The 19,177-nt window shown below is 39.8% G+C and overlaps 1 protein-coding gene across 1 annotated transcript in view; it reads left to right on the top strand.

Moving 5' to 3' along the window:
* LOC108100032 (protein abrupt) overlaps positions 1 to 19,177 on the top strand; it is a 53,626-nt gene that overhangs the window by 14,118 nt on the left and 20,331 nt on the right. Inside the window, 5 exon segments of the mRNA XM_017203750.2 lie at positions 9,171 to 9,609; positions 9,611 to 10,008; positions 10,625 to 11,252; positions 11,358 to 11,648; positions 11,985 to 12,183. Of these exon segments, the coding sequence (XP_017059239.1) occupies positions 9,511 to 9,609; positions 9,611 to 10,008; positions 10,625 to 11,252; positions 11,358 to 11,648; positions 11,985 to 12,183 (1,615 nt within the window). The 5' untranslated portion in view covers positions 9,171 to 9,510.

The raw sequence follows: 19,177 nt of genomic DNA, 5'->3' as shown, positions 1-19,177 counted from the left end.
CCCATGGGGTAGTTTGAACTCCAAGTTGTTGGAGTTTGAGATTCTAATTCAATTTCAAATACTTATTCTTGTAAGCTTTTCTAGATACTTGTATTTGAACGCATGTGTTGACACTACAAGTTTTATTCATTCGTAATGCAATTTAAATGAGTGGTACATTTTATTAAAATCTGAAAATAATCCGAACATTACGTTAGTTTCCATAACTACAACAAAGAATAAATTATTCCTTTTATTTCCCTAATTCCTATATGAGATTAAAACTTAGGTTTTGTATTTCATAACTAAATAAAACCCTTAATAGTTTCTAAATGAAATTCCTTATATGATTGATTTGATATTTCTTCTGTTCTGGGATTAAATTGCAGTAGCTTTATGGCAGATGTCAATATAGTCGCCTTTATCCCCCGACCACCTTTTCCACTTAATAGACAGTTCGTCAAATGACAATTACAACGACTTAATTACTTTTAATAAAGACGTCCGTATGTAGGCAAGCGAACAGAAAAAATACAGCTCTTCATTAGCGAAAAAATATACTCGGTCATTTTTGCATAATGCCTCATTATGCTTAGTCCAGAAAAAGGGGGTGTGTGGGTGGGGATTGGGGATTTTAGGGGGTTGGGGGTGCTCGCCTTAATACATACAAATTGGAAATTGATGAATTTTTCCGGTACGGTGTCCGTCCGCGGTTCTCAAACAAAATGCAGCTGGCCCCCTGAGATAGAGAGTCTATCGCACTCGAATATCAATTAGTGCGGGTGGAGATGGGATTACCGATCGATCCACCGATCGATCGATCGAACATTCGATCTCTGGATCGATCTAACGAACAATCAATGGCAATTGCTGGCAAAGGGAAATTACTAATAATAATGACTTTAATTGAATATTGCGCACTTCATTCACCCGCCGTTCTAAATTTGAATCCACAAAAAGGGGGCCAGCAGCATATTATCCATTATAAACCTCCAATCGACCATAAACACTTGGAAGCGAGTGTGTGTGTATGGATGGATGTTTTTTTATGTATTTATTTTGTGAGGTACAAGGGATCGATCCGTGGCAATGTCACAACGTGCTTTATATTTGGATACCGAACGACCGGTAATGAAGTTCGCCGGTTTCGCAGGCAGCCAAGTTGCCGAGTACTCACTCAATATATTTCCCCTTCTCCCCACCGAACGATTCAAGCATGAAAGCAATTTTTAATTTATTTTGGTTGAGCGCTTCACTTTTTCCTAAAATTATGACATAATAGCTGGCAGAGCGACGTTGAGGAGCAGCGAACCACCTAATAATGTCATATGGAAATTTACGAGTACCCGACAACCCGAACCGATCCAAAAAGCCATCCGGGGGAGCTCAGCTCGGCGACTCATCGCAAAAGGGGATTCGGCGGGGTTGGGCCCGGTGTGAACACCTCGTTGCTATTTGGGAAGTGTGGGAAAAGTATATTTGGATGCCAATGCCGATGCTCCGATGGCAAACACCTTCCGCTTCACAAATCAGCCGTGTGTGTGCTCGACTGTGTCTCTCGATTACTTCGATGCGATAGAAGCTGACCAGTTGTCAGTTGGCTAATGTTATAATTAACCTGACCGCCGCCGTCAACGCCAGTCACATATCGATCCATCCACCGGTTGACCCCCGAAACCAATCAAAGCCGCTTGCCCGGATAATCCCGGCTGTACCTAGAAATCCGATTGACACTTTCCGAGACAAAGAGATAGCAAACTGGGTTCCGATAGGTACAACTTTAGAGCCATGTTTCGCCTGGAAAATTTAAAAGTGTAATTAAGAACTTATACTTCAAGGACCGATATTAACAATTAATTTATTGTTTCGTGATTTTGTAATATTTTTATGATAGTTATATTGACTGAAGTTCTGATAATCTTATTGCTTTGCTTTTAGGGTTCAAATTTTTAAACAAAAAATAAAATATTTGTAGAAGTTGTTTTATAATGGAAATTGACAAAGAATAGTAGTATTTTCAATATTAAAATATCTTAGGGTAGTTTAGACAAGTACTAGATTGAAGGTGTTAAAATATTGAGTAGCTGCTGAACTAATTTTTCTGATGACAGGTTACCTTTTGCACATTTATGATTTTTTTTAATACCTCAAATATATATATAGAAATCAAATTTGTAACAGAAGGAAGTAAAGATCTTATCATTTAAATATTTTATTGAATTAATAGGTACCAAGTTAGCTCTGTTGATTTAGAAATCTCGTAACCCGTCAACTTGGGCAATATAATTGAATTGCCCACATCTGAATTGGCTTGAAAGACAATTTGGATGGAATACCGTGGGCGAATAAGATGGTCTAAGTATGTAAACACGATCATTAAACAAAACATTGAAAGCGAGCAAGAAACGAAACAATAAAACGCACACACCCAAACAAAAACTAAGACATTTGCGGAGGGAGAGAGAGAGAGAAAGAGAGGCAGATAGCAAAATAGAAAACGGAGGAGAGGAAAAGGAGACAGGTTAACCAATGAAATAAACGCAAATTTAATGACAACAACCGCGCCACGCACAACTTGGCCAATACGCGTTTTCCATTATGGCCAGCAGCCGAAGCACTTTACAACGACCGATCGAATCGGCCAAAAGGGAAAAAAATCACTGAAAAAACAACAACAACAAACGTCAGAAAACGAAAACTACAAAATGGAATACATAATACACAAATAGTGAACAATGAATTAAATGTTATAAGATGTAGATACGGAGAGGCCGAGATACATTTGTATCTGTGCGATCCACTGGCTGTGATCTCTCCTACTTCTACTTTGGATTCAACTTGTTTTTTTCCCCCTCCCGCCTTATTTTGTGTTTCTTTTGGGTTTTTATGGCTTTTCAATACCGAAAGTTGGCGGGCATACCAGAGGGAAAATTAATGCCAGTAGTATCTATATACATTCTTGGCTAGCCATTGTTGCTTTCTGTCGTAGTTGCTTTCTCTTTGTGTTAATTGTATTCGAATAATGATGATGCTGGGTCGCTTGTTGGCCTGCATCTCGTATCTTAACACTGGCTTCGTCTTCGGCTTCAGCTTCGACTTTGGCTAATTTAATTTATGGCTAGTTTATGTAAATTTCAAATACCATTTAGTTTGTTTCTTCCCCAACCGAACGACCGACCAACCATTTCTTTCAATCTCTGGCCGAACAGATCAATTTCTGTCTCTGCATCTTCAATTTCTACGTCTACGCTTCTTCGGTTTTTAGGTTCTTCTTTTTAAATATTAACCATTTTTAACGTTGAGGACAGTTCATTGACATTTTGTATATACAATCCGTATATCTGGCCATGTATCTATTTATCTTTATGTGTCTTAGCCGCGCTGTTGGTCAAAAGAAAGTTGAAAACTCGGCGGAGTGACGGCACCTCCGAATTGGCATTTGCATAAATTTGGCCACACATTTCTTGGCCATGCGAAACTACCAAACTAAGCAACAATAACAGCCCCAAGCTAATTGCGGCCCATTGAGATTTCTATCGGTTGCTGGACTCGCCCCATTAAGAGAGCCATTTCGGTAAAGCTGGAAATTAATTAGGACAGGTTGCTCATACCAGATATAAAGTAAAGTCTCGGAATAGTGGGTGCCAATAAAAACGCATTGCATTCGTATCTTATCTCAGCCGAGCGATCCTTGAGTAATGGTCTCACGCATCCAACGGATGAGAGATCTACCAATCCGCAATTCACAAAACTACAATCCATTTTAGAGGCCATTTCTGGTTTAAGTTTCGATTGCGTTCGCGATTATTGCGCTTCAAAATTTGGCTTTGGTTTTGCCTTTTTTATGTCTCTGTCTTTGGGCATTTTTATTTGCTCATTTAATTTCTGAATTTTCTGAAATTACTCAATTAGTTTAATTAGCAGCTGGCTTCGAATGCCCCTCAAAGTCTATCCATGAAATGGATCGCGGATTTATCTAAGCCGTGCACTGAGAAATAAATATAAACCAAACAAACCAACTATAACCAGTTTTTTGAGACTAAATCGAAGAGGTGTCAAATAGTTTCTTATTAAAATGGAAGAAAAAATGGTTAAGATTTTAGTGCATTATATAAAAAGTAACTTATAACTTGAGTTAAGAGGGTTTTAAAGTGGTTTATAAATATTTAAAAGTCGTCTTGATTCCACCTCTCTCACCTTGATTGATTTTCGCGTTTAATGTAATGAATTCAGATGATGGGACCCGTCGCCCAGTCTTTTTCCTGATATAGTTTTGCCTCTCATCTGCATCAAGTCGACGTCAAAGTCAAAGGCGACTTTGGCGACGGTCATTTGTCAAAATCATTAATGCAATTACGCGACCAGACTGCGACTGAGAATGGGAATGAGAACTGAAAAGTAGAATTGGAATGGGAATGAGTCTGCGAATGAGACTGCGACTGACTGACTGAGCTGTCTTCTGGCCTGCTAATTATTTTGAATTATTCAATTTCATGTCTCAATTTAAATTCTCGGAGGCAATTAGGAAAAGTCACTGCCAGTGTTCCATCTTAGTTCTCTTATCGTTTTTTAGTTTTTTTCCTGCCATTGAGTGCCACTTTGATGCGTGTCCAACTCGAGGGCGATGATTTTTTTGGGGGGAATGGGGCAGGGATTGGTTCCAGAAATGCAAATGAGTGTATGTGAGGCTAGCGAAAATAAAACCATTTAAATAATTGAAAATCGAACAAATCGCGCTGCTGCCAGCAGAAAAACACAACAGAATGGAAATGCCCATGATGAATAATAAGGAAAATGGAGATAGAAACGCATGCAAATTAAAAAAAAAAGCCACTGTGACAAGTGAGGCGAATTCTAAACAAAATGGTGGCCAACAACTAAATTCAACTATAACGTTTGTGCTGCTGTGTATGCTAATTTATACATCTGTTTTTGATATGTGAGCGTGAGAGATTTTTCGGCTAAAAATGTGCAGTACAATACGAATAAATCAGCACAAAAACACAAAAATTGAGGTATAAACAAAACAGAAATGGTCTTATTTTGAGACATTTTTTCTACTGCAAAATAATTTAGATAATAAAAAAAAAAGAAACAGATTATAACATTGTCAAAGAATTTATATTATTCCTTTTTTCTATAAGAACTATCTTTGAGAATATTTATTAGAAGAGAAATCCAACTAATTAAATTTTAAATATCCACTCACGGCTCACCTCTAAAATCGGTTTTATTCGCATAGAAAACATAGATACACATATAGATAAATACATACGATTGGGTGTTTGGGCCGCAAATGCGTGTTAGATTGTTGATGTGCAAAATCTAATTAATTATTTCATTAAAAATGGCATTTTATTGACATTCTAATTTGGATTTTTAGAATATTTCCTCCCGAATCGTGTGTAGACTGCACACAGGGGCAAATACATACATTTACCCTATGTACGGCTATCTAAAATATATATACATATACATACGGTTGGGAATCGCCCCCGCAATCATCGTGTGGCGTCGGCCTGGTCAACGTGGCGGATGAGCGATTTTAATTGGTTTTTAACTAATTTGCTTGCATTGAGTTGGGTCCTCTCCTTTTGCTCCTCCCCCAAAAAAAGCAAAAAAGATGTGGAAATTCGGGGAGGGAAGGGTCCTCTCTATTAGGCTGTGCTAAAATTGCATTGTTGACATCGCTTTTAATTCGATTTGACATTTGCGTCATATTTAATCAACATTTTCCAGGCAAACTAATCAAACAGAGTCCTGAAAAATTCAAATTAAATCAAACTGAATACGTTTCAACATAGTTTTTTAACTTGTTTTTGGCACTCAATCAATTTCCGAAATGGTTCTATCCTAAACCAATTTTAGTCAATTTCCTGATTTAATGTTCATGCGTGAATTTTGTTTATGGCTTCCCCATCACTTTCCCTTTATAAGGACGAACGCCCTACAATATGAAGTCATAAACGACATAAACATAACTGTAAAAATAATGAGAGAAACAACAAAAAAGATACCCACGCACACACACAGATACTTTTATACTGAAAGGAGCTACTTGTACCTCGGACTTTGTGTACATTCAATGATTCTCCCACTGACAGCTCAAATGCAAATCGTAAAAATAACAATCATCATTATAACGCGCGGCCCTTCCTTCCTCGAATCCAAGTTAGGATTGATATGGATGGATGGCTGGAGTGTACAAGTCGGAAAATATAGGGGGTTGTGAAGACGCTTGGTGGATGGGGTAAAATATATTTGCCAAGGAACTTAGTTCACTTGCCAAGGCATGGTATCATTTTACCAAAAATAACAAGTGACAAAGTGAGAGTTTAGCTACAAGAGCTTCGAATACTCAGTGATTTTTGTGTTAGATTTGCAAAGAATAATTGAATTTATTACAACATTTTATACAATATTTTTCTAGACAAAAGAAAATGATTTTTTATTTTACATTTTAACGCTTGGGGATAGAAGCAAGGCATAAAAGAATGTCTCTTCAAAAATATTATTTTATTTATTTTAGGCTGCGACAGAATATTCTACCAATTCAATATACCCTTCGGGCGAAAAGTTTTCGGGGTGTTCAAATAGTTAGTACAAATTTGATTGTGCCCATGGCCAACAGCAGTTGTTGCTGCCGTTTCCGCAGTTCTAGATACAAAAACCCCAACCCTTTTTCATACGCGTGTTTGCCCAGTCATATATATATATATAGTACTATATGTGGATCGTTATATATATATCCTGATGGGTGTGCGCATATACACACGCCTAGATATCTGTGTATTTGCAGATGATTGTGTGTTGTTTAGTAATTCGTTTTTTATTTACCATTATCATTTACATTTATTTGTTATTATGTTACGCTCAACTCCTGCCCCCCTCAGGATATTCCACTGGCAGTATTCCTTTCAATTACACACACACACACAGAAATACTAATACACATACAAATAGCTTTTGGCCTTTTTTGGCTGCCAAAACGAACTGGGTTTTGTTGTTCAACGCAAATTGTGAAATGTTTTGTTTTTAGGCAGTTGCCACTGCGCTGCCATTTGAAAGTTGAACATTTGAAGTGTGGCATGCTGAATGCAATTGCGTCCTGTACACACACACACACACACACACACACACTTTCTATACACACACACATCCTGCTGATTACATGTGAAAAGCGTATTTGTTGCTGCCTTTTTTGCCCCGTGCCCCATTCATTTACATATTTTTCGGTTACCAAGCCGGAAACTATCTGTTGTTTTATTTCGTTGTGTCTTGGCCGGGTTAGTTATTGTATGGCAGTTGCCCCTCCCCCCGCTCCCCTTCCTCCTCCTCCCCCCCGAATTTATGCGATGTGCGAGGCGAGGCGCTTCGAATGTTTGTTCAATAAACGAAATAATTGCCAGCAAATGTGTTATGATGAAATTGTTTTGGGTTACTTCATAAATTAGCGCAAACAAATGCACGCAGCTCAGCGAAGCGCAAAGCAACGCAAATGGTTTGATAGGGGGTGTCAGCCTACCTCATTGGTAATGTTTTTTTTTCAGAGGGTATTGGTTCTAGACTTTCCAAGAACACCAAAAAAAAACAACACTTGTCTCAGGATGTTTCTAAATATTATTTATTATTTAATATTATTATTATTTTAAAGAAATCTTATCAAAATATAACCTGTATTTATTTTACATTTACTCAAGATTTATAGAAAGTTAGTACACTAAACAATCCCTAAGTTTTTTACCACTCAATCCCTTGCTAAATGTCAACAAACTCAAAAAATATATTTTTTTGATCTCAAATTTCTTCGATTACTTTAGCTCGATCTAATGTAATGCTCAATATATTTATTGTACATCTATAAGGTTTTGTAAAGACAAAGTGTTAGTATAGAGAAAGGCTCTGTTAATCACTCATACTTTGGAATTCCCCAACTATTTTAATTACACTGCTCGGCGTTCACTCATTGCGCAATTAACCCTTACCAAGTGCTTCACCAGCTTCAAATGAAATGGGTGCATTGCTGGCCAGCCTCCTTCGATCGTCTTAGTCACGGCCAAAAGTGATGGCCATAATCGAGTTTAAAATACCCCATCATTAATCAATTGCCGACGTGAGTCAGTGCCGCAAAAGAGTGAGTAAGTGAGTGAGTACCCATGGAAATTGTGAACATGATTTTCGAGCGGAATTCCACATGTACCATGAAAAATTACCAACCTGCAACTGCAGGCGCCAATTGCAGCCATAGAATTTGTGAGGGAATAAGCTATTTGGGCTGGGAAGTTCCGCCTTTCCTAATATTATCCGATGGCAAAAGATGTAATCCGAATCTTCATAGTGATCGTAATCCAAGACCAGCGACGAGATGAACCCGAAACCTAGAGATATATGCGTTTATAAATATTTTGATGGTGGTACATCGATCAGGTTGGTTTTTTCCCCTCTTCTTGTAAGGAGAACGGCAGCTCATGTGAAGATGGATGGATTGTTGTTGGTTACCTCTTCTAATGATCTTGTACAATTATTTTGTGCACTTGAAAAATTAATCAGGGTTTGTATAATATAAAGGAGTATTTTTGTGCAGCGTATTGATATTTTATTATCTACAGAATAATACTTTCTTTAAAAACTAAAAAGTAGAGTTCATATATCTTGTCTTGTCCAATAGGAAAATACAATTGATGGGAGATGTTTTAAAATAAATAATTGTTATCAAAGTTAAGATCCAAATGTTCATAACAAACTTCAAAATAATTCTAATAAAATTCTAGAAAATTTTGAAGAGGAAGTTTTTTTTAATTAATTCAATTGTTTCACCTTTTAATATAATTTTCTGCAAGTGTAAGTCAAAGATCTTTGGAGTGGCGGGCAACTTCAGGTCGATTGTTTTGTGGCTTGTAAACGGTTAAATTAAATTGATTTGCGTCTAATGCCCCCGACAAGTGGGTCGCTCTCGGAGGTTCGCTGGTTCGGAGGTTTTGGAGGTTCGAAGGGTCCGGTGGTGTAATTAATGGTTTCATTAGACCAACCGCGGATCCAGCGGCAGTCCGCGTCCCAGTCCCGCTGCTTATGTATGAATAATTGGTAATAATATTTAATGATTGGCCCACCTGCCCTAGCAATTGTATTTGGATTTGAGCCACGCGAAGACTGAACCTAATTTCGATTCTTTTTTTTTTGTTGTATTGCAGCTTTAGCTAATAGCAAATAGCTCCGTCCATGGGCGCCGCGGCAAACAGAGTCCGGTGAAAATGGACAAAGGCCGTGCGAGGCTGCCGCCGAATTAGCAGAGAAGCCGGAAAATCCACACACTCGGACGGGCACTGCAAATATTTGCCAGGCTACCACAAAAAACAAAAAAAAAATAACAGAAGAAGGGAACTACACACACAATAGTGAAAAGCAAAGGCTTTTGTGTGACAATAGCCAAGGAATTAGCCCACAAAAGACGACGACGAGGGGAGCCATTAGGAAGACAGTCCTCCTCCGGCAATTGGAATCCCTAAGACCGGCGAGACGAGGTCCACTTAAATGACCGAATCCACACAGCTGCAGACGGCGGAGAACAACAACGCGGGCGTGGTCAAAATGGAGCCCCCGCCGCCGGCGACCTCCTCCGTTTCCGTTTCCCGCCGCCGCCGCCGCCCACGCCCTCTCCTCCCTCTCCTCGCTGTCGATGGCCGCCACCGGCTCCGCCCTCTCGCCGGCCACGCCCCCGCCCTCCTCCCTCAACCTCTCACACCATCAGCAGCAGCAGCAGCAGCAACAGAATTCGCAGCACCAGCAGCATTATGCCCTCAAGTGGAACGACTTCCAGAGCTCGATCCTCAGCTCCTTCCGGCATCTGCGGGATGAGGAGGACTTCGTGGACGTGACGCTGGCCTGCGACGAACGCTCCTTCACCGCCCACAAGGTCGTCCTCAGCGCCTGCAGCCCCTACTTCCGCCGGCTGCTCAAGGCCAATCCCTGCGAGCACCCGATCGTCATCCTGCGCGACGTCCGCTGCGACGATGTGGAGAATCTGCTGAGGTGAGTATAATTCGAAATCCTTTATTTAAATCCTCATTTGGGATATAATGCAGTGGGGGCTCCATAAACAATAAATTTGAGATAAAGAAAAATTAATTTCTCTATATTACATATGGTTACTAACATCTCTTGGCAAGAAACTAACTTAAAGAAACTAATTAAAAAGATTTCTTTGTATTTCTTTGGTCCAATTTTCATGATATATTGTAGATCAAGATATTGCTTTAAAATGTATACGTATCTTAGTATTATAGCATCACTTATGTAAACCTTTATAACGGTATTTGCTTTTAGTAAATGTATGCCCACTCATTTTTACAGTTTTAAAGTCATAACCTTTTAAACGTATTGTATTAAATGTATGCAACTGTAAAATGTATCCTTACTATAGTTTTTTTTTTTGTTTTTGCTTAAAAAAATTATAAAAACAAAGGTCATGCTTAGAAGTCCTACTAAATTTTTGTATGATAATAACTTGATAATCTTTCAGCCTTACTAAGCCTTAAATGCTTCAGCATTGAACTCTTCAATGTACTTTTTTTGCACCTTCAAATATCCCCACTTAAATTATTAAATCACTTGATTCATGGTTGATTTCTCCCCTGGTTTCCCATAGCTTTATGTACAATGGCGAGGTGAACGTGAGCCACGAACAGTTGCCCGACTTCCTGAAGACCGCACACCTGCTGCAGATTCGCGGTTTGGCGGATGTCAACGGCGGTTATCCCTACTCGAAGGCCCTGTCTGCTGCCTTGAGTCACAACAACAATAACAACAGCAGCAGCAGCAACACAAGTGGCAACAGCAGCAGCAACAACAACAACAGCAGCAGCAACAATAACAACAATTTATCGGAGAGCAGTAACCACAACAAAATCAGCAGCTACTTGCCGCAAAATCAAACGAGTGGCAGCAGCAGCAACAGCAACAACAACCACAGTAACAACAGCAGCAGCAACAACAACAACAGTGGATCCCTGAACAGCAGCCTGAATTCACCGTTTAGTGCGCCACCAATTCCGCCACCGGTTACCGCTTCCAGTGCAGTGGCAGCGGCAGCAGCGGCCGCTTCCCTAACCGCCGCCGTGGCAGCAGCAGCGGCAGCAACAGCGAGCGGCAGCAGCGGAAATAGCAACAGTGCCAGCGGACCCATTGGCGGTACGAGCGGTACGCCCGCCATTCAGGAGCTGAAAGCATCGTCGGCAGCGTCGCCCGTAAGAAACCCGAATCCCAATCCCAGCAAAGTAAAGTGTGCAGTTCCAAGAAATGCTTTACACTCGACTTGGTTGCTCTTCACCAGACTTTTACTAATCATTATCCATTATCCTTTTATTTATCTCCTATTTTAGGCCAGCAGCAGCAATCACTGGGATTTGGGTGAAATGGAGGGCAGTCGGAAGAGCCATTTAACGCCGCCGCCACAGAAACGCATCAAGAGCGCCGATTTGTTTAGGGCCCAACATGGCATCAGTCCGGAGCGATTGCTGCTCGATCGGGAATTCCCTGTGGCAGGACAACATCCCCTGACTCGAAACAGGAGCGGTCGAGACACCTCAAAGGATCGGGAACGCAACATGGAGTTGAGGGAATCGCTACTCGGACAGGCTCTGGAAAACAGCAACGGACAGCAGGCCAATCAGGTGGGTTAACCCAAACATATTTTAGGATTATGTTATTAAATCTAACTTAAATCCAAGTAACCATAAAATACCAATCATAAAATGTAGCAAACACTAAGTTTGCAAAAAAACAAGTATGGCCACTTTAAAATGTTTTGTTTTCGGACTAGTTTATATTACTTCAGATATTATAAAAAGCTTAAGCAAATTTTGCTACTTTATATTATATTTTGTAATCGCAAATTGCTAAACCTTAAAAATTTCAATGATTTATGCAATTTGTAATGAATAAGTTATAATTTTTTTGTTTTTACGAAACTCCTTAGATTATAAACTTGATTTTTTCTTCAACTCCAGAAACACGATCTCGGCCAAAGTGCGGGCGAGGATTCGAACAGCAGCGACACGGAGCCGTCGGATCGAGGTGATGGTCAGCACGATGGCACCCTCGACGGGATCGACAATCAGCGCTCGCACTCGTTTCCCAATGCATTCCTCGGCCTGCAGGGAATTCCTGGTCTTCTGCCAGGACCCTCCGGCATCAACAGTGATTTCGGTAAGTCCAGTCCTCCATTTCAATATCCTTCAATTATATATATCAATTACGAGCTTGCCATTCGTTTACACTTTATTATACGGAACCAAATTGAATATTTGCCTCTTGTGTATGATTTACAAAGCGATTGGAACAAGAGTGTTCAAAAACAAAAAAGATTACACATATGATTTGCATTTTGCCAGACTGTTTTGCATAGTAACTAACTGTCGATTTATCGATAAACAATTAGGGAGCTCACCTTATCAAAAACAAAACTAATTGGCATAAATCGAATATCTGATATTTTTAAGACAACAAAAAGAATGGAGTGCAGTAAGAAATAAAAACAATTTTGTATACAAATTTAAAACGATTTTATCGATTAATCGAATGTTTGCCTGTTCTGTATTATTTCAAAAGCAAACGAAAACAATAATGTTGTATATGATTTGCATTATTTTGTAAAATTTGTAGGATGTAACTAACTAAACAAAAATGACAAGCCGATAAAAATCAATCTAAATCAACAATTGGCTGCACTAAAAAAATTAAAATTATTTTTGGGCATTTATCGGTTTATGGCATATATATTGCATTCAATATTCATGTGTAAAACTATTACAAATATCTTCCTAAGCCGTAGAATTAGTCTAGCATTTAAGCAGTGAAACTCACAAGTGACCAAATCGAATATCCCCATATTCTATATCCTTAACGAATAATAAACAAGCTTAATTTTGGCCGATGTTCGATCCTAACGAGCTGACCAACCCATATGGGCGGTAATCATTAGGCCCATAACCAACTGTCGCTGGTCCAGAAAACAGAAACAGAAACCAGAATTCAGAATCCTGAATCTAGAACCTCAACTCCAGTAGATCCCAGTGAAATCCCACTCCCAATCCCGTCCAGAGTGCCAAGAAATATGCGCGGAGCACGTGTCGCATTAGGCCAAGGATATGTAGCAACTGTTGGCCAGGACATTCGGCGTGTGATTATAAACACATTCGATTTGGGGTACGTAATGTCCGGCCATTCACGTATGTGCAAATGTTCTTCACAACGGACGACAAAAAATGATTATTGCCATTACCAAAACACTATTGCTATCGACATAACTACGGCCATTGCTATTACGATTATTGTGATTATGATTACCATTCGATTGTGAAGCGGAAGGATGTGCAGATAAGTTGCACTGGGGGAAGTTTTATGGGCCTGTTTTTTAGGCACTTTGATATGATAATGTTTAAAAAGTAGTATAAAATATCAAAGATATCCTATACTCTTTTTGTAGAAAGTGTTTGTCACATCATTAAGATAATTTTAATTGTCAATATCAGATTGGTTTCTACTTGAACCAATTTGGGTGATTATTAAATTGTTTTTTTTTAACTTCACACTTTGTTATGTAGATTATATATTTCAAAAGTTACTGTTACTGTTATAATAAGCATTCACTTTTATCCACTTTTTTAATACCCCTATTCTCAGTGTAAGGAAATGCGTTACAAATATGATTCGATAAGATCCTTATTCCTGCCTCCTTTCGGGTTGTTTGTGCTCTTAAGCACATGACACGCACTTTGTCCGATGTCGCAAATGTCGCATTTAACGCGCATTAAAATGATAATAGCCCTGGCTTCAGAGCCGAACTGAGTTTCATCCTTGGACCGGTTTTCCCCAGCTCGCTCTAAGCCCCGAGTGTCGTTTAATATTCAGGGCACATAGATCATTGCAACAAATGTTGGCCAGCACTTGGTCAGTTTAGTAAGACCCATCGACCGACTGACTTGACTGAATGGAGAAAAGACGTTGGCGGTGCAGAGAGGAGAAATCAAATTTAATAAAGCATAAACATTCAATAAGCTTCGGAACGAGCCAAAGTCATTTGAAATTCCGAGCAGTAACGGTAAAAAGGGGCGGTCCTGGGACTTTTGGCCATTTCGAAATCCGAATCGAAAATATTAACGGCCCGAGCCAAAAAGGATAAACTTTTGCGCAATGATAAAAATGATAAGTTTTTCTTTTATTTTTTTTTTTTTTTTTTTGCTCTTCTTGTGCCCGCCTTCTGTTTTTCCCTGTCATCTCCACCCACATTTTCCCCCCTTTCCCCTTTTCCTGGAAAAAAGGGCGACACTCGAGAGCATACATATTTAGATTTTATTTCGTTTTATTGCTTTTTTGTGCATTCGATTTATTTGGTGGGCATTGCCAATGGCCGAAAACGGACTTGGAAATTGCGCACATGTGTGCGCAAGGACTTCGGAGCTGAAGTCCTGTCCGCCCCTCAATCCTGGCCTTCGGTAATATGAGTTGGGTTTGCATTTTAATATATTTACTTGCCACTCCCCCCCACTCCACACTCCGCCCCCACAAATGTCACACACTCGCAATCAGATGCGGGCCCCGAAAAACTACAAAAGACGAACGAGCAAAAGGAGCAAAAAGTTTACTTTGCAAAAATCCATTGCAGAAACATTTATAAAGTGGCCCCGGCCTGGCCAAAAACCGAGTCCTAGCCCCAAATTGTCTTCGAGGAGCTGGCACAAAAAGGACTAGAATAACATGGCAAAACATGCACTCGAAACAATTTCGGATTTTGTGGTTGAAACACAATAATCTTATTTTTGTAGCAGGGATTGTAAAACTACATTTTGCTGATTGTTTGCGGATGAATTTACAAATCAACATATTGGTATTAGCTTTTCAAGGAAGCAGTACTTAAATTATTAGATTGGTTTTTAAATTTACTAATTTGAGATATCAAAGAACCCTCAGAAATTATGGTTGGATATATACAAATATATAAATATGAGAACTAAATGTAACTAACATGGTTACCTTTTACCAAAGAACAAGAAACAAGAGACTTAAAAGTAAAAGATACATTTTTAAATTGAAACATATTTTAAAATTTTTATTTTTTTATATTTTAACTACTTTAAAAGAAACTCTTAAATCGTAAGGATTTCCCTCAGTGAAAAATAGAACATAGAACTGTGGAGAAGAAAGCAGGACTGAGGATAGCTGGACTCTTGCTAGGAGGCGTCTTCGCTGTCGTTGCCGAGGACATTTTAAAATGAAAATGATATCGGGGAGACAAAAAAAGAAAGCGGACAGCCAGGCCGGCGGCTGCGGCCACGTCAGGTGGGTGGTTCAGTGGGTGGTTCAGTGGGTGGCTCAGTGGGTTCCCCAAACATTGACAGCAAATAAATGGCGGCCAAAATAATAACAGCAAAGGGGTGGTGTGTGTGTATGGGTGTGTGTTTGGATGTGTGTGTGACAGGTCTGAAGGAGGATGACTTACTTCAAATCAGCTAAATCTGAAAAGGGGTAAAAAGGATTCCTGGCACTACGAATAGGTGCGAACACTGCAGTTGGCGCCATCTTCGCGTGGGCGAATAAAAATGCAAGCAAACAATGCTGAAAATAAAAAAAAAAAAACAGAGAGAAACCATTGACATATGAGGCCAGTTGCTCATTTCTTGGCCAGACCGAAATGCAAAAGTTTCCGGAAGTCGAGGGGCGGAAAGGGGGGCGTGGCCAAGGCGGTACCAAAGTTGGCCGGACCAACTGGCGCTGTCTGTCTGTCGCTGGGCATTTTGGCATTTGGAAGCTAATGCGCAAAGTTTCTTTCAATTTGATTCGGTTGGGCTCCATTTGCCAGCTGCTCACAAATGCAGTTCTTTCTTTTTCCTTTTTTTTTTTTTGAGCTCTCTGTCCATCTTATGAATGCCATTTCTTTGGACTGCAACGAAAATCTCTAAAAAAAAAAAAATATGGTTTGAAGTACATTTGCTGAGGTTTAGGTGATTAAATCGCTTGTCAGCATTTGTCATTACTTGCATTGATAGCAAAGAGCTTACAATTAGTTGCTAGAAGGCAGTCAAAAAGTTTCAAAATGCAAAAAAAAACCTTCACTAGAATTATTTCACTTTCTGCTTCTAAACATTCTAAGTAAAATTAAAAGTAAAATCACACCAGTGATCATATTAATATTATTTAAATGTGTATCTTTCAAATTTCTTAGTTGGTAAAAGGATTATTAGAATTAACAAAAACGTTTTAAAGGTAATTAATAATTTAAACATACAACCAACTGACTGACTAGTTAGTTGTTTAAATTATGGTTGTGCAATTGCATCGCACACCTTAATTGTATTTTCTTGGTAAATCTGCCAACTGAAAGTAAGTGCCTTACAAAGGATTAGAATCTGCGCCGGGGATAATTCACTTAGGTGTGTGTGTGTGTGTGTGTTGTGGCTGTTAGACCCGGCAATAGAGACATTTAATGACGTACGCTTCCAGGATCTTGGAGGGTGTTTCCCCCTCCCCCTCCTCATTCTCGTGGAGCTGCGTGAAATGCGTAAAATTAGCAGCCGGCAGGAAGGGCAATCGGCATGCGAGAAACATTACTTCTCGGGGCAAACAAAACGCACCCAGTTTGGCTTAAACCCAAAAAGGTGAAAAGGTGGGTGGCCAACGAAAAAGGTGCGTGCCGAGTTCCCCCGCTTTTGCGCTCTGTGTATATAAAGTCCTGGACGCCATTTGTTGGCGTGTTTGCATTTAATAAATTCGATTAACAACGGAATAAATACGCTTAAATGCGGAAAATAATGAAAACTAACGAAAAGCGTTTTGTTAGCTGCCCTTTGTCGGCGTCGCCTGCCCAGCGGGAAAAACGATGTGGAAGATATGCTATTTTCCAGAGATTTCTTCATACAAGCGGAAGGGCAAAAACCTCCTTCACCCCTTACATTTTTGCCGTCTCTCCTTTCAAAATACACGGGGGTGACACACAAAAGGAAGGGGTAAAGGAGGTTTCTATGTAAAAATCCACAGGTTTCAGAAACCCACCCTTATTTAGCGGACCAAAATTTTCAACTCCTACCCCTACGCCTGCTAAAAGAAGCAGGATTTCCAGTAGTCTTAAAACCGAAAACCTACTTCTAAAAACCTACTTCTCACTTTCCCGCTGGGTGGGCGCCGCTTTCATTCCATCCGGCATTCAATCATTCCATTCAGTTATTCATTTTACGAGCTGTGTTATTATTGTAAATATGTGTGGTGCTATTGCTGTTCTTGTTCCTCTTGTTGTTCTTGTTGTTGTTGTTGTTGTTGCTGTAACAAATACAAATACATTACGTGAATAAACGCACCCATTATTTCATTTCATCAAGAACCATTAACGCCAACACGCCGCACACTTATATACATAGTTGCTATATCTGCGGGGTCCTGTTCCTCCGACAGGACTCACCGCGCCTAGTGTGGCCAGCGCAAAAAATAAGAACACCTCCCCACCCCCCACCCACACTGCCACACTAGCCCACCCCCTCTGCCCCCCTCATCCCCCTTCAAGCTGCTGCAAATGAGCGAAGGACATGAAAATGTTCAAGTAGAGTCCGAACACACACACACACATTAACACACATGGGGGCCGCAAAACTTTTGCCCGGATAATGAGTAAAATGATTGGAAATACATTTGCAGTGCGTGCGTCTGTCGCATGTATCCGTATCCCTATATCCCCCGTATCTCCTGTATCCCCGTATCCTTGTATCTCGGTTCAGCTTCAATCGCTTCAATGTATCCTTGTCCAAGACATTGTTATGTCATCCCGAAGTCGATGGCCAGGGGGAAATTGGGGGGAAAGGTTGATGATCCCCGCTCATGAAGCGGTTTCTTAAGCGAAGGAAATCCATTTCCTTTAATTATATGATGGCAAGAGACCACATAGAAGTCCGACATTTATTACTTTTTAATTCGAATTAATCCCTGGAGTATTATGGCTCTAATGAAGTGATTTAAATGATAAAGGGTCATTTTAGCATTTCAAAATGAGTATTGGTATTATGAAATTATTTGTTCTTAGAGAGTAATTATTTATATTGAGATTAATCATTAGTCAATAAAGATGAACTGAAAGGATTAAAAAGGAATATTTTTCTGAATCTCAAGTCATTTTCACGCCACTTAACTTGAACTTAAATTCAAAAAAATCATTAACGAGTTGTTTCTTAACTTCTTGACACAAAAGATTTACGCTTTCAGCAACTTTGTTCCGAAATAGTTGCAGATAATTTTCAAATAAATATGCAATCCTGGCGGTATATATTTTATATATATTTTTTGGATAGTAGACCGATGCCACGCCCGGCTTCGGAAACTAAACAAAACAAAAATGTTATCAAATTAATTTCAAAAACTCCATCTGCTGCACGTCACACTCAAGTGAGTGTTGGTTGAATGAATGTGAATGTGAATGCGAATGAGTGGAATGAGTGTGTGGGTGCTCGTTGGAGTACATAAGTTGGATATCCCCTGGCCTATACAATTAGATATATGGGAAAAGCTGGGCAACAAAGTGGCAAAAGTGCCAGAACCGGAGACACTTTGGGCCCACACACACACACACACACACACACTCACATACACTTATGCACACATTGAAATCGGGGGATGGACCGAAAACGAAACCGAAACTAAAAACTTTTGAGTTAAATTCCCGCTCTAATGTTTATGTAGATGAGGGATTATGTCATTGTGCGCCCCACACACACACACCCACACACAGAGACGCATCCACCCACAAACACACTTACAGGGGGAGTCTCTCGAAGGAAAAACCAAAACCAGAAAACCCAGCAACGGACAGCGGACAACGGACAACGGACAGGTTTTCCACATACTATAAGGCAAACCCATTGCAACACTTGAAAATTCTAATTTTCTGCTTAAACTTCAAATGAAATTGTTTTGCACGCACACACACACACACAAATACACAGTTTGGAAATAGATGCGAAAAATGGAAATGAAAAACCATTATTATTATGTATGTAGGAACAGGACAGGACATCGCTATATCCATCTCGCTCTTGGACATTTCGGTGGTTGGGGAGTGGACAAGTGTTTGCCATAGGAAATACATTAAATTTAAACAAAATTCCCTCTGCTTCTTGCCGCTGTTCTACTTGAGCTTAACTCACACAGACACAAAAGTATT

This window comes from Drosophila ficusphila, unplaced genomic scaffold (assembly GCF_018152265.1).
Source record: "Drosophila ficusphila isolate 14025-0441.05 unplaced genomic scaffold, ASM1815226v1 contig_855, whole genome shotgun sequence".
Taxonomy (NCBI): domain Eukaryota; kingdom Metazoa; phylum Arthropoda; class Insecta; order Diptera; family Drosophilidae; genus Drosophila; species Drosophila ficusphila.
The sequence above is the reverse complement of the archived record's forward strand: the minus strand, read 5'-3'. Positions and strand labels throughout refer to the sequence as shown.